The sequence below is a fragment of the Cavia porcellus genome, unplaced genomic scaffold (assembly GCF_034190915.1).
Source record: "Cavia porcellus strain 051 isolate PalLab524CR breed Dunkin Hartley unplaced genomic scaffold, mCavPor4.1 scaffold_40, whole genome shotgun sequence".
Taxonomy (NCBI): domain Eukaryota; kingdom Metazoa; phylum Chordata; class Mammalia; order Rodentia; family Caviidae; genus Cavia; species Cavia porcellus.
In genome coordinates, this window is record NW_026947523.1 from 4522625 (window position 1) to 4535841 (window position 13217).

The 13217-nt window shown below is 61.6% G+C and overlaps 1 protein-coding gene across 2 annotated transcripts in view; it reads right to left on the reverse strand.

Annotated features, from left to right (window-relative positions):
- Nucleotides 1-13217, reverse strand: part of Parvb (parvin beta) — a 69572-nt gene that overhangs the window by 2393 nt on the left and 53962 nt on the right. For both annotated transcript variants that reach the window (XM_003470563.5, XM_063243812.1), the window contains exons 9-12: nt 8718-8779; nt 6631-6699; nt 4303-4404; nt 1053-1125 (exon numbers count right to left, since the gene is read on the reverse strand). In XM_003470563.5, coding sequence (XP_003470611.1) covers nt 1053-1125; nt 4303-4404; nt 6631-6699; nt 8718-8779 — 306 coding nt within the window. The remainder of the gene's footprint in view (nt 1-1052; nt 1126-4302; nt 4405-6630; nt 6700-8717; nt 8780-13217) is intronic.

Genomic DNA, 13217 nt, shown 5'->3' on the forward strand with positions numbered 1-13217 from the left:
GAGGGAACCAGAGACGGCGCTGGAGGCAGGACAGAGGCCTCCGAGGTCCTCCGCCTACGGCTCAAAGGCAGCCACAGAGTGGCCACCGCATCCCTCCCGTGCCAGTAACTAATCGCAGGGGCAAGAAACAGTGGATCCGTCTACTCCGAGTGGAACCCAGCGTCCTGGCTGACCTCTGGCCCTCGCCTCCTGCTCCACAGGGCTGGAGGAGGCAGCAGCGCCCTCTACAGACCGGGGCTCTGCATCTCCCCAACACAATGCAGGCAGTGGGACAGGCTGGGGACACTCTTGGGGTGCGGGGCCACAGTCCCTGCCCTCACCTCGCAGAGGCACTGGGAACCAGGGGCAGCACCCCAGATCTGTACTCAGAAGGTTTCGAGAGCCTCACTGGGTCCAAACCCTGAAAAGCCCACCACACTCCGCCACCCTCAGGCTCTGCATGGAAGCACAGGTCCCCATCCGGGGACATTGTGACCCTCAGCCCGTCCCCAGGTGTCCCTCTGGATCCCCAAGACCCCACCAGCCACCTGGCTCTGAGGCTCAGCCCTGTGAACCCCCAGTTAAGAAGAGGTCCTGTTTCCTGGCATGGGGGTCTCCCCAAGGGAGATCCCAGGAAAGCGGGTCAGTGAGGTGACGCTGCCCAGCTCAGACCCTCAGGGAGCAAGTGCACCAAGTCCCTGCTCCTGAGCGGTGGCCTCTGCCGGACCTCAGGAGCCCTCAGGAAGCCCCCAGCCTAACAGATGCGAGGAGAAGCGCTTGGGCCCTGGGGTGGCCGTTAGGGAGCCAGCATGGCAGCCGGGCACTCATCCCAGCACTGCAGACGCTGAGGTTAGGCCGAGGTTTAAGGCCAGTCAGGGTGACACGGGGAAAGGCCAGCAATGCCAGCCCCAGTGGTGGGCACCTCTTGGTCCCTGAGGCATGTTGGCAGCACCCGACCAGCAAGCCCGAGTGCCAAGGCCTCCTGAAGTCGGCACATGCAGCCTGCCGGCCGCTCCTGAGCCCGCCTCACCGCCTGCCAGGCTGGGCTGCCCGGGACTCAGCTGGTACCTTACCTTCCGGGCGAGCCTTGGGCTTTTTGAGCCCCCCGTCCAGCATCAGCTCGAAGGCGAAGGCCACGTTGTGGACCTGCAGAGGAGGAAGAAGTCAGTACTACCACCCATGTCCTGGGCCTGCTGGCCACCTGCTGCTCCCCTTCAGAAAGCGGGGTGATGGTGAGCATGAGGGGGCCTTTACCACAACCACAAGAAGCCCAGGGTAGGGCACAGGGTGACACACACTGAAAAGACGGCTCCCACTCCCCACACCTGTGACCTGGAGCTCAGGATGGAAAGATGGTGCCCTGCCTGCCCACAAGGACCCACGGCCACTCAGTCTCCACCTGCCCCAGACCTGTGATGAGAAACGGGTGTGGTCCCATTTGACAGGTGGAGAAACTGAGGCTTTGGGAGGACAAGTTGCCTGCAGAGACACCCAGCCTGGGAATGGTGTCAGAGCAGCCACCCTGTACCTGCCAGGAGGGCCATGAAGAGCTGGGCACATGAAGGTGGCCCAGAAGGGATGTGCAGGACATGGTGCTCTTGGGCCACTCAGCTGGCACCGTGGACCTTGTTGGGATTTAACCCCGGCCTCCACTGAGACCTGTCTGATACCACAGAAAGACAGATGCCTCGGACCCCGCAGGGCTCCTCCCAGCGATGACAGGGCCTTGCCTCTCTCAGGTCAGGGCCTGGGCTCTTAGTCTGCTCCTGACTGCTGGCCGCACAGGTTAGAACCAGTGACCCTCATGGCTGTTTCAAGGCCGCCCGCAATAGGGTGAACCCGTTCACGCCAGCGATGACCCACAAACCAAACGAGCAGAGGGCTGGGCGGGACAGGGCCTCAGGGCTCTTAGCAACCAGCAGTCCTTCACCCTCAACCGTGCTTTCATGATTTGGGTGGAAAATCAATCAGAAAGCCGGATGATAACTTTATTCATAAAAGTGATTCAATAATCAGCCGGGAAAGCCGCTGACCCTTGGCCAGGGGTCAGGGGTTTCACAGAAGCAGAGGGAGGTCAGTCTGCTAGTGCCCCAGCACGCTGGGCCCCACTGGGCACAGGGGCACTGTGTGGCAGGAGGATAGGCCGTGCCACCCCAGGCTGGGCAGGTTCTGCGACCCCAGGTCCCGCCCGCAAGGATCCCGGCCCTTCTGCTGGCCGGGCAGGACACGGGGACACAGAGCAGGAGTCAGGAGTGGAGGCTGGGGACAGGGGAAGCCGAGCCCGAGCCAGGGTGAAGGAGGGTGAGCCCTGGGCACGGCGAAGGGACAGGAGCCAGGGCGGGGACACGGAAGGCGCAAAGCACAGTCCCCCGGGACCAGAAGAGCACGGAGGGGTCCAGAGCCGGGCACACAGCGAGTCCAGTCCAGAGCCCACACCGTCCTCCACCGGCCCCTGCCTCAGCCCTTCAGCCGCACCCCGGGGAATCTGAGGCACACATGCGTGCACCAGCACACACCCGTGTGCAAAACCAGCTTCAGACAATGCAGACAGTGACACCACGAGAGGAGGAGGAAGACAAGACTTCTGCCCACCAACACTCAGGGCGGGACTGTCCCTCGGCCCACGTGGTCCCTTGCCCTGCTTCACTGGCCCTCGGCCTGCAGAGCCCTTTTCCGGCAGGGAGAGGGGGAGTGGAGTCGGGCCCTGGCAGCCTCGGACAAAGACTTTGGCCCTCATTTGCAAGGGATGAAAAGCTGGGCCGGGCAGCACCGCCACTGCCTGTGCCATTTGCACAAAGCCTTGGCAAGCGACCCAGTTCCAGAGCTGCCCAAATGCACGGCTCTCGTTGGTATCCTGTGAGCCAGAACAAACAGAGGCCGCTCCGAAACCAGGCTGCACCCTCCCGGCTCCTGGGGGCCGGGACCACTGGCCGCGCCGAGCCCTGATTTCTAGGACACGGGCAGAGGTGTGGGCAGCGGGCAGGGTCCAGCCCTCTGCTCCTAAGCCCCTCCACTCCCCCACCCGGCAGCCGCCGTGCCCAGGCCTCGAGTTCTGCTCCGACTCCGGCTCAGCAGGCCCGTCGGGAGCAACATTTGGCCACGAGCGAGCAAACAGGCCGTGCGGTGCCAGGAGCAGGAAAACACGGCCCCGTTCTCCGCTGCTTCCCTGGCTGCCGCCAGCACCCACGCTGCCTGCCTCCTGACCCTCAGGTCTAGCACTTCAGGGATATCAAGCAATCCAGATGGACCCTGGCCCAGGTTTAAAGGCGGCACAGGCTCAACTGCAGAAGCCCAGGCGGGCACAATGCTGGGGCAGGGCAGGGTGGGGTGGGCACCAGGCCTCAAGGACTGACCAGAATAACCCTATCTGGGAAATTTTCCTAAGGACACAACCACGGCACTGAAAACACACAGTGCAAACACACACGCACTGCGCCGTGCCCGGCTCCCTGGCTGCGGGTTCCGCCTCTGCCGATGAGCCCGAGGCAGGTGGAGAACACTGGGGAGAATCACTGCACCTGTGGGGACACGGTTGTCTAAGCCACGCAGGATGGCGGCTCACACAGCCCTGCACTGCTCGGGGTTCGTAAGCCTTCGAGAGACGATGTGAAGCCCAGGCAGGGTGGGGTGGCCTCTGTGCCAGCACGATGGCACTTCATCCAAGAGGCCTGGCACCCACACATTTTGGTGTCTGGGGCACATCCCAGACCCCTGAAGGGCCGAGAGTTGGCTGTACCCCTCGAGAAGACACCCTGTCATGTGAGCAGGAATAAAACAGAAACAGGTCAATGTCCAGGAGCGGGGAGCAGGGGACACGGGCACAGGGCCACACGGGAGGTCTGGGTGCCACCCCCGAAGCAGCAGGAGGAAGCAGGAAACAGGAGCTGCAGGGAGAAGGGGTGAGGGGCGTGGGCAGGACGTGATGTCTGACCACAGTGCCTAAAGGTGACGTGGGCTGTGGCAAAGACCCCGAGGGCGACACGGTGACCCAAACTGTGACACGCCGGCCCCACGGGCTGCTGAGTGGGCTCCAGGTTCGGAATGGTGCAGGGAGGCTGCGCGAGAGCTGAGGGGCCACCCCAGCTGTGCCATCACCGAGGGCTTGGGTCGCACCCAGGGACAGCAACGCTGGCTGGTCTGGGGATTGAACTGGGGCCTCTGCAATGAGCTACATCCCCAGCCGTTTTGGTTTTTGTGTTTAATTTTCAATACAGGGTCTCACTGAGTTGCCCAGGCTGGACTCGAACTTGTGATCCTCCCGCCTCAGCCTCTCAAAGTGCTGGGATTTCAGGTTTGCACCCTGCATCCAGCCCACACCCGTACCTTCTGATCGAAGCTCTCCGGAGTCAGGTAGAAGTTGTGGAGGGGGACAAAGTAGTCCTCCAGAAGGCCCATGAGCAGGATGAGGTACACGCCGTCTGCAAACTGCAGGGAAGCACCTGGTGACATTTCTGGGCAGGCACTCTGTGCATGCTCGAGGGAGGAGGAGGATTCACAGCCCAACAATCCACCCCTCCTGCACAGAGCAGAGAGATCTGGGAGCACGGAAGGCCGGCCAGAATCTCTGACACTCAACTCCCAAACAACAAACAAAGAAGGCAGAGGGGAGGGGAGAGAGAGACAAAGACAGAGACAGAGATGGAGACAGAGACAGAGACAGAGATCTGAAGCAGGGCCGCACAAGGGGCACAGGTCCAGCTGTGTGTCCAGCTGGGGCAGAGGGTTTGCACTGTGAGCCCCAGGCCAGCCTGGGCTACTTAGCCAGTTCAAAGCCAGCCTGAAGGACACCTCGAGACCTTGTCTCAAAAACAAAACAAGGAAACCGTGAAATCAGCAGCACTGGCGAGCAAACCCCTGCCTGGCCCATCCCAGGGGAAAGCGATCTGTGACCAGGCAGCCGTCCTCCTGGGGGATCCCAGGTCACTGCACAGCCCTGCCGAGGGGCAGAGCACACTTGGGCTCCTCTCTCAAAACAGAGGCTGCAGGGCGCATGAGGACAGAGGCGAATCCATTCTAAGGGGCGGTGGCTCCAGGGCTGACCTGAGGAGGGACAGTCGCCCCGGACAGCACTGAGTGTGGGAGGCAACCCCAGGAAGAGATGAGCCTCGGGGAGGCTGTGTGTGAAGACGTCGCTGCGTCGCCGTCCCCTGTGGGGCAGCATGGAAACATCCAACCTCCAGGGGCGGCTGCGGGGGGCAGCATGGCCCACCAGCTGCAGCGACAGCTATTAAGAGTGAGGAGTCTAGGCCGGGCGCGGCAGCCCGTACCTGTCATCCCAGCACTCAGGAGGCTGAGGCAGGAGGATCGCCATGAGTCTGAGACCAGCCTGGGCTACAGTGAGCTCAAGGTCAGCCCGAACTGCACAGTGAAACTGCCTCAAAAAGACAAAAACAGAAACAAAAAGAAGTGACAGAGTCTAGATTGACAGACTGAACAGGAGAGAAGATCTGACAGCCACGACACACGCACACGCGTACACTCACGCTCACACATACACGCACCCACACACTCCTACAAGAAAAGATGTCAATAACACACTCAGGAACAAAAAGCACATCACAAGACAGCAGTGCCGCGTGATCCCGTCATCTGAGGAAAGACATTTATGCTCATCAGCGTCTCAGGGGAGGAACAGCCAACCGCCCCCCACACTTAGTTCCGCCTGGGAGCTCGGAGGGGAGGGCAGGGAGGAGAGAATCTCCACTCCGTGCTCAGCTGGCTGCGGGGCCTTAGCTGTCAGCAGCCAGCGTGCATCGGATGGATGGCAACGGGAGAAAACCTTTGCAAAAACAGGAATGTGTCAGGGACGCACGGACAAACACACGCATCAGAAAACGGACTGTGTGGCTCACGCTGCACACCAGCCGTCCGCGCGCGGCTGGCCACGGCCACGGGCACAGGAGCCACACGGTCACCACAAAACCCTCGGCTCCGTCGTCTCCTGGGACGGGATTACGGGGGACTTTTGTTTATTTTGCTTATCTACATGTTCAGACATTTTCACAGCGAACCTGAATTACCTTTTTAATTAGAAAAGCAAATCAGAGAAATTAAAGGAAGGGAGGGGAATGGGCGAGCCGGCCGCCGGCTGCAGGAGGATCAACTGTGCTTAGAGACGCCTAGACCGAGAAAGCGGAAGACTCCAAATTCAAGCACCCAGCTAATCCGGGGAAAATTATATTTTGCCTCTAATGCTCACCAAGTGCTTGAAAACATATTCTCACCGTGCTCCCTTAGCTATGGGGGTGGGGTCCTCACTGCCAGAGGCAGATTGCCTCACTCACTGGCAGCTATGTATTCAGCATCCATTAAACACAGGCCCATGTGAAAGGGTGAGGGCCCCACCACCGAAGCAGACAGCAGGGCAGAAGTTCCAGGCACAGGGGCCTGTGCATGCAAAGGCCCTGGGGTGGCTAGAGGCAGAGCCTCAGAGGGCATGATGGGTAGAGCTTTGTCTCCCAAAAAGAGAACTGGAGTCCAAATGCTCAGGCCTGAGAACGTGACCTTTCGAAACAGGTGATCCAGATGGGCTTATTACAGAGTTATGGGCTTGGTCCAACACTGCCATGCCCTTGCAGGAAGGGGCAATGCAGACCCAGAAACAGACCTCCTGGGAGAAATTTCTAACCGCCCAGCCCCAGCATTGCGTACCTGGCTCTCCAGCTCTGTCACCTCCAGGTTCAGCTTGTTCAGGTGCTTGTTCACAAACGTGATGAGTGACTGTCAAGGTGGGGGGAGGAGAGGGAGAGAGAGGGAGAGCCCTCAGGGGCCACGCTCCATCCCCACCGGGTGGCCCAGAGACCCCATTTCCCAGCCCTGGCTTTGCAAAGCATGTCCAGAATCTCCCGTTGGCTGAGACAAAGCGGCCAGGCGCAGAGGCGGTATTCCTACGGCAGCCCTGGCCTCAGAGGTGGTGCCCGTGTGCATCCACCTGGAGGAGCCACACGCCTGCCCACCCACCTGCGGCTCGGCTCTGACCCACACACCCGCACGCCACGCTCAGCAGCCGCGTAGGACACCAGGGCTCTCATGCATAAAGCCACCAGGAAAGAGTCAGCTTTCCAAATGTATCCTCAACGTGACCCTGGATGCCAGGGAGCAGGCTACCCCTCTCATGCCCAACGCATCGTGCCGGGGCATCATCCCAGGGCTGCAGGGTGCCAAGGGCCACTGGCTTCTGCCAGGCAAGCTTCGTGCCCCGTGATTTCTCAGTGATCAACCCCACGGCACCGCAGCCCCGCCCTGGCTGTGACACCCTCCATCTGGGTTTGCTGAGGAGGCAGGACTTAGTGCCAGGTGCAAGGCTTGGTGCTGGGGACGTGGAGACAGGGAGAGAGTCCAGTGGTACAGATACAGATACCATGGGAAGAGCCCTGTCTGGGAGGGCAGCTCTGCAGGGCGTTTCCTGCGCAGGTGGAGGAGAGGAAGGGGGACCCCGCTGCAGCCCCAGCTAAGAGGCAGGCGGGGTGGGCCAGATGCCCCCGTGAGGCTCTGGCTTTGGCCTGCGTCTGGATGCGCTGGGGAGGGGTGCCAGGGAGATGACGGTGCCCCGGCCTCATTCCAGGGCACAGGGGGCACCCATACTGCAACTGGCCGTGGGGGTGGGGGACGGCAGGCTGTGGGCAGGCAGCCTAAGGCAGGTAAAAGGCCTCGCTGCTCTTCCGTGCCCACAGAGGCGCCTCTCCCGGGAGATGCAGGCTGCCCTGGGCCTGTCGGGAGCACGCAGTGTGCCCAGATGTGACTGCGGTGCCCACCCCCCACCGTGCCCCGAGTGGTGGGTAAAGTCTCTCTGCCCACACTTCGCTGCTGGGGTAATAGGCTGGTGGGGTCCCAGTCACAGCCAGCTGGGAGGGCTTCGTTTAGACTCTCCCACGAATGCCCACTGGGCGGGTGCTGTGGGGCCCCGGGGCTAGGAGGGGCGAGGTGGGGGGCGGGGCACCCTGCTTTGGGCCAAGGCCTGGCAGCCACAACCCAGGCAGGCTTGGAAGGCTCAGCCCAGCCCAGAGGGTCACCTGCAAGGCTGCACCAGGAGCTCTGGGCTCACCCTGTGACCGGGGCCAGTGTTCCCCAACACGGGGTCCACAGGGGGTCAGAGGCCCTGCCCCAAAGGAAGACAAACAAATGCCACTCTCCTCAGCGGTTTGGAGAGCACTTCAGGGAGCCCTCCCTGGGAAGTCAGGATGGGATAGCAGGGGACAGCAGGGCCAGGTCACCCCCTGGCAGGTGCTGTGGCCGCCCTGGGTCAGCAGGAGGAGGAGAAGGACGTCTGCAGGCCTCAGCTCCCTAGGGAACAGCCCTTCCCAACAGATGCCCCGGCAGCTGTAGCCCACCAGGACTGCAGAGGCTTGTGGTCCCCAACAGGAAACGGCCAGGCACGGGAGCGTCCGCCCTGCAGGAGCCGGGAATGCAGCTTGGTGGTAAGGAGGCCAGCAACGGCCAGCAGGCTGACACCTTAAAAACATTTCCACACACACAAGGCGGAATGAACTGCCCTCTGCTTTAGAGGGAGAGCAGAAGCCACCGAGGGGGCAGGGACACGGAGTTAAAAGGGGCTAATTTTATGTACTGACGGTAATTATGCTTCAGACCAGGGCCAGCCTCTCAGAGTTCCGATATTTGCCCACTCTCTCCCCACAGGCGGGAGCTGGGGCCGCAGCAAGCTGGGTGGGGAGACACGGGGGCCTGGAGCAGAGACCGAGGGACCCCAGGGGAGGACACAGCCCCCGCCCACCCCTTACCTTCTTCACCACAGTCAGCTTGTCTGGGGCGTGGTCGAAGAGGGTGTCAAAGGCGTCCCGCTCTGCCAGGAAATGTAGACACGGTGAGGAGGTCACAGGCAGCCTGGATGCCGCCCTGACCCCCAACATCCCAGGGACCAGCCAGCTCTGACCCCTGCATGTGCAGCCCCCCACCCTCCACCCGTGCCCACCAGCATCCCTGATTTCCCGCCAGAGCAGTGGGGGGCTGGAGCAACCCCAAGGCTGGGCTGAAAGCACCTTCCTTGGGGCACCACCTACTAGCACCCTGACTTCGCAGGGATTGCAGGAGCACATGTGGGCACTTCCCAGGCACACTGTACCTCACCCTGCCCCATCTCCAGGGAGTCTCCCCTGCAAACCGTGAGGGCCACCTCTAACCCAGGGAGCCACAGCTCCCACACACCCTTCCATGCCCTCCCTGGCAATCACAGCCCTTCCGGTATCTCTGGACCACTTCTCTTTCCACTCTGCAAGCCCACCACACACCCAAAGGCATCTCCTCATGGAGCTAAAGTCCATTTTCTTTCCCATGGGCCTTGGGCTCTAACGGGCTCAGTACTGTGCTCTCAGATCACCCTGGCATCCGGCACACATCTGCCTCAGGGCCTTTGCACCTGCTATTCTGGCTGCCTGTTCTCAAGGCCAGCCCCTCTGAGGCTCCCTGCCTCCACTCTCCTCCTGGCTGAGGTCTCTCCCCACTTCTCCAGCACTGCTCAGATGTGTGTCATTTTGATTTGTCTGCTGTGCACTGCCTGCTGGGCCATCAACTTCCCCCAGCTGGGCCACCGACTGCCTGCTCACAGAACACTGGAGGCTGGCAGCTGGTGCTCACAGTCTGTGACAGTGATCCTGGGGGATCTGCCTCTGGGAAAAGCTTCGGGGACAGGCAGCTCAGGTCTCCCCAAGCTGTCCCCTCCCCCTCCTCCCCAGGAAGTCCCAACTACTCTGCTGCTGGCACAGGGTTTGGGGAGTTGCCACCAGGCCGGAAAGGGGCAAGGAGGCATTCGGGAGGGTCCCAGGTCTCCAACTGCTACCCTGGAGGTCCCTGGGGGACAGTGGGTGTCCTGAGACAAGGCCACCACAGAGGTGTGGGCAGAGCCCAGGAGCGCAGCCTCCGGGGTGGGGTGGGGGCCAGGCCCAGGAGGCCACTCGCACCCAGCCTGGCCCAGCCACGCCCGGAGCCTCTTCCCTGGCTTTGGGGGAGAGGATAGCAAAAAAGGGACAAAAGCTTGCATGGATGTACACGCGTGTGCGTGTGTGTGTGTATGTGCACGTGTTGGGGGAGGGGAAAGGCCCTTCCACCTTGGTGCCCAGGTTGCCCTCCCAGCCCTGCCCTTCCTGGGGCAGCAGCTGGGAACCATCTCCATAGCCACCCAGGTCAGATTCTGCCACAGGACAGCCCTAGGGGTGAGAACAGAGCCCGCCCTTACCCACACCCTGCCGCTGCACGAACTTCCCCCGCAGCTTCGGAGGAGCCCAGGAGCCGAGCCCGGGCTGACGTCAGCGGTATATTTAGCTGGGCCACCGCTGGGCTGGCAGAGGCAAGACACTGCTCACGCCAGCCAGCCACCCACAGCTCCCCTGGACCTGGGGACAGGTCACGTGGCCATGTAGCCTGGAACGGCAGAGGACTGGGCCACACGCCTTTGTGCACCCCTAGAGGGGTAAAGATGAATGTGGGTGAGGGTCCCAGCTCCACAGCTGAAAAGCCACAGTCTTAAGGTGGGCGGAGTGGCACACTGGGAGGCTGAGGCAGGAGGATCCCAAGTTAAAGGCCAGCCTGGGTGATTTAGCACCTTAGCAAGATCCTGCCTCAAAAAACAATTTTTTTTAAGCTGTGGATACCGTCACAATCCCCCGCATAGCAAAGATGAACAAAAAACCCCTCAGAATTTAGGTGAATGTCTTCCCTCTCCAAACCTGCTTCTATCAGCCCTGCCCCTGTGCAGGCGTTAAAGCAGGTGGTGACCCGGGGACCAGGGACCAGCACAGCCCAGCTGCACCCCTGGGCCCCGGCACTGTCTTCTTAATGAGGATTTTGCGGTTGTTTTAACAGGAAGATTGGCTCTGAATTCTGAACCTCCGGCTTCTGTTGGAGACGGAAGGTGTGGTGTCAGGAAGCCCCCCGGGATGCAAGGACTCAACAATTTCCCCCACTGCCACCCCACACAGAGGCTGAATGACGGCAGTGACCTGGTCATGTCCCTCTCGGCTGTCCCTGGGGGCACCCAAGTTTGGACTTGTGAGCTGGAGCCTTGAAACCTGAGCTGGGGCTTACAGCGGTGAGCGGAAGAAGAAAGGGGGTGCCAGGCTAGTGGGGGCACACCTGTAATCCCAGCCCTCAGGAGGCTGAGGCAGGAGGACATGATCTCCAAGTCAGCAGGACTCTGCAGAGAGACTCTCAGAACGGAAACCAAGGCCTTACAGGCAGAGAGAACAGAATGTGCAAACGAGCCAGCCCTGTTTTCCCCTGGCACAGGGCAGCTGAGGCCAGCATGGCGCCCAGGGGTGGTGATCTTGGGCAGGAATTTTAGATCCAGCTCTGCTGGAAGAAGTGAAAGCCATGAAGGGAGGCCAGGGTGCCAGCCAGGCAAGGAGCGATTTGCAGAGCAGGTCCTCCCGCCTAGTGCCAGGGCCCACATGGCCCCAGGAAGGAGCTCTGGGCTTCCAGGACATGGGGGGAGGGGTGCCTGCCAGGGATGAGGCAACCAGCAAAGCCGTTGCCACGGAGACCAGCTACAACCTCATGCAGGGGTGTGAAGAGGCTACTCCCCAGCCCACCAGGGCCAGGACAAGGAGGGTGCAGACAGCAGGTGGGGCAGGGGGAGCCCAGCCACCTGCGGTGTGATGAGGGGACTGGGGGGCCTCCCTCCGGGCTGAGTTAGCAGTGGAGACCTCGGCTCCTGGCTAGCCCACAGCGGGCCGCTGGGCTGTCAGGGAGCTCCTGGAAGGGCAGGAGTGCCAGCTAATGCCAGTGTGACCAGGGAGTGCCAGGCAAGTGACATGTGGCCAAGAGCAGCAGGGGGGAGTCACAGAGGACCTACAGGGAGAGCAGCTCCAGAGCTGGGCTGGAAGAAGCATCTGAGGAGCCCTGACGACAGTGGGGGGACACAGCACTGGGCCTGAGCAGGGGAGGGCAGGGATCAGGGTGCTTTATGATCCCCTTGCTGCAGGAGACAACAAGCTGGGCTCGGTGCCCCTGGGAGGACGCAGGGCCCCCAGGAGGCCTAATGAGCAGCCCTGCAGGACACTGAGGACACAGAGGGACGGGAGGCCAGGCCAGGCCAGCAGCAGCATCTCTAGGAGACTTCCTGCTGTGTCAGTCCACAGCCAGGAGGCAGGGGCGGAACTAATTGCCTGTCACAGCTAATTGCCAGTCCCTCTCCGGAGCACAGGCCTCCACAGAAGTCCCTGGGGCACCACAGCCTCTGGCGTCCCACACTGGACCATGACCTGAGGGCCACACCCCAGGCAGTGGCCTGACTCCTGTCCCCTCGGATGCCAGGCACGGGGAAGTGCAGGTGGCCAGGAGCCCAGTGCTCTGAGGTCCACTTGGAGAACCCGAATGCAGTGGCAGCCCTGGCCACCTGGGGCAGGCACGGGCAGGCACGGGCAGGGGGTGATGTCCCATGCCCTTGGGCGCCCTCCTGCTCTCTCCCTTGGTGACTATAAACAGGAGGCTCCCTGTCCTCCTGTATGTGTTGGTTTATTTTACACAATAGAGACATGGGAAAGAGCTGAACTGCTCTTTTGAAAACAAAACAACCCCGCGCCCTCCCCCAAGGCCACCAGCTTCTCAGCAGGGCCCTGGAGAGTGTGTTAACACCCTCACTTGCTACACCAAGACCTGAGCACCACACCCACGCTGCTGGGGTGCTTAATAACCTCCAGATAATAACCCAGGGGTCTGCTCTCCCTATGCAGGCTGGGATGCCCTACCCCTAAACCCCCGGCACGGCTGACTCCAGCTGTCTCTGAGGATTTCAATGCTGCCTTGAACCCCTATACCTGAGTGGAGGGGCCCCAGGCTTTCACAGGGACAGTGAGAGCCATCGAGTGGCCCCTCTCTGGGGACAGCCCCCAAAACATTCAATAACCAGGCAGCTCCCATTTTCCCAATCAACCCTCACAACAGCTGCTCCCCACCACCTGCCCCGGCTCCAGAGAGCTGACCAGCGCCCCAGCACCCCAACCCAGAGAGACGTCCTAAACCAGAAAACTTCCGGGGGCAACCTAGGCACGAATGCCCACCGGAGAGGGCGGCCCTCGCTCCCCGCTTCCTCTGCTGATGCCAGTCCTCACGGTCCACTCCCTCCCTGGCCCTCCATCCTCACCCACTCCCCCACCCGAGACCCCCACACCCCACCCTGACACGGGGCTGGAAAGTCCACTGGTCCAGGTCCCCATGCCCAACCAGGTGACCCTGGGAGCTTCCTGCGACACCCTCGGGTGCCGGCGACCGTCAGACTCCCTCCACCC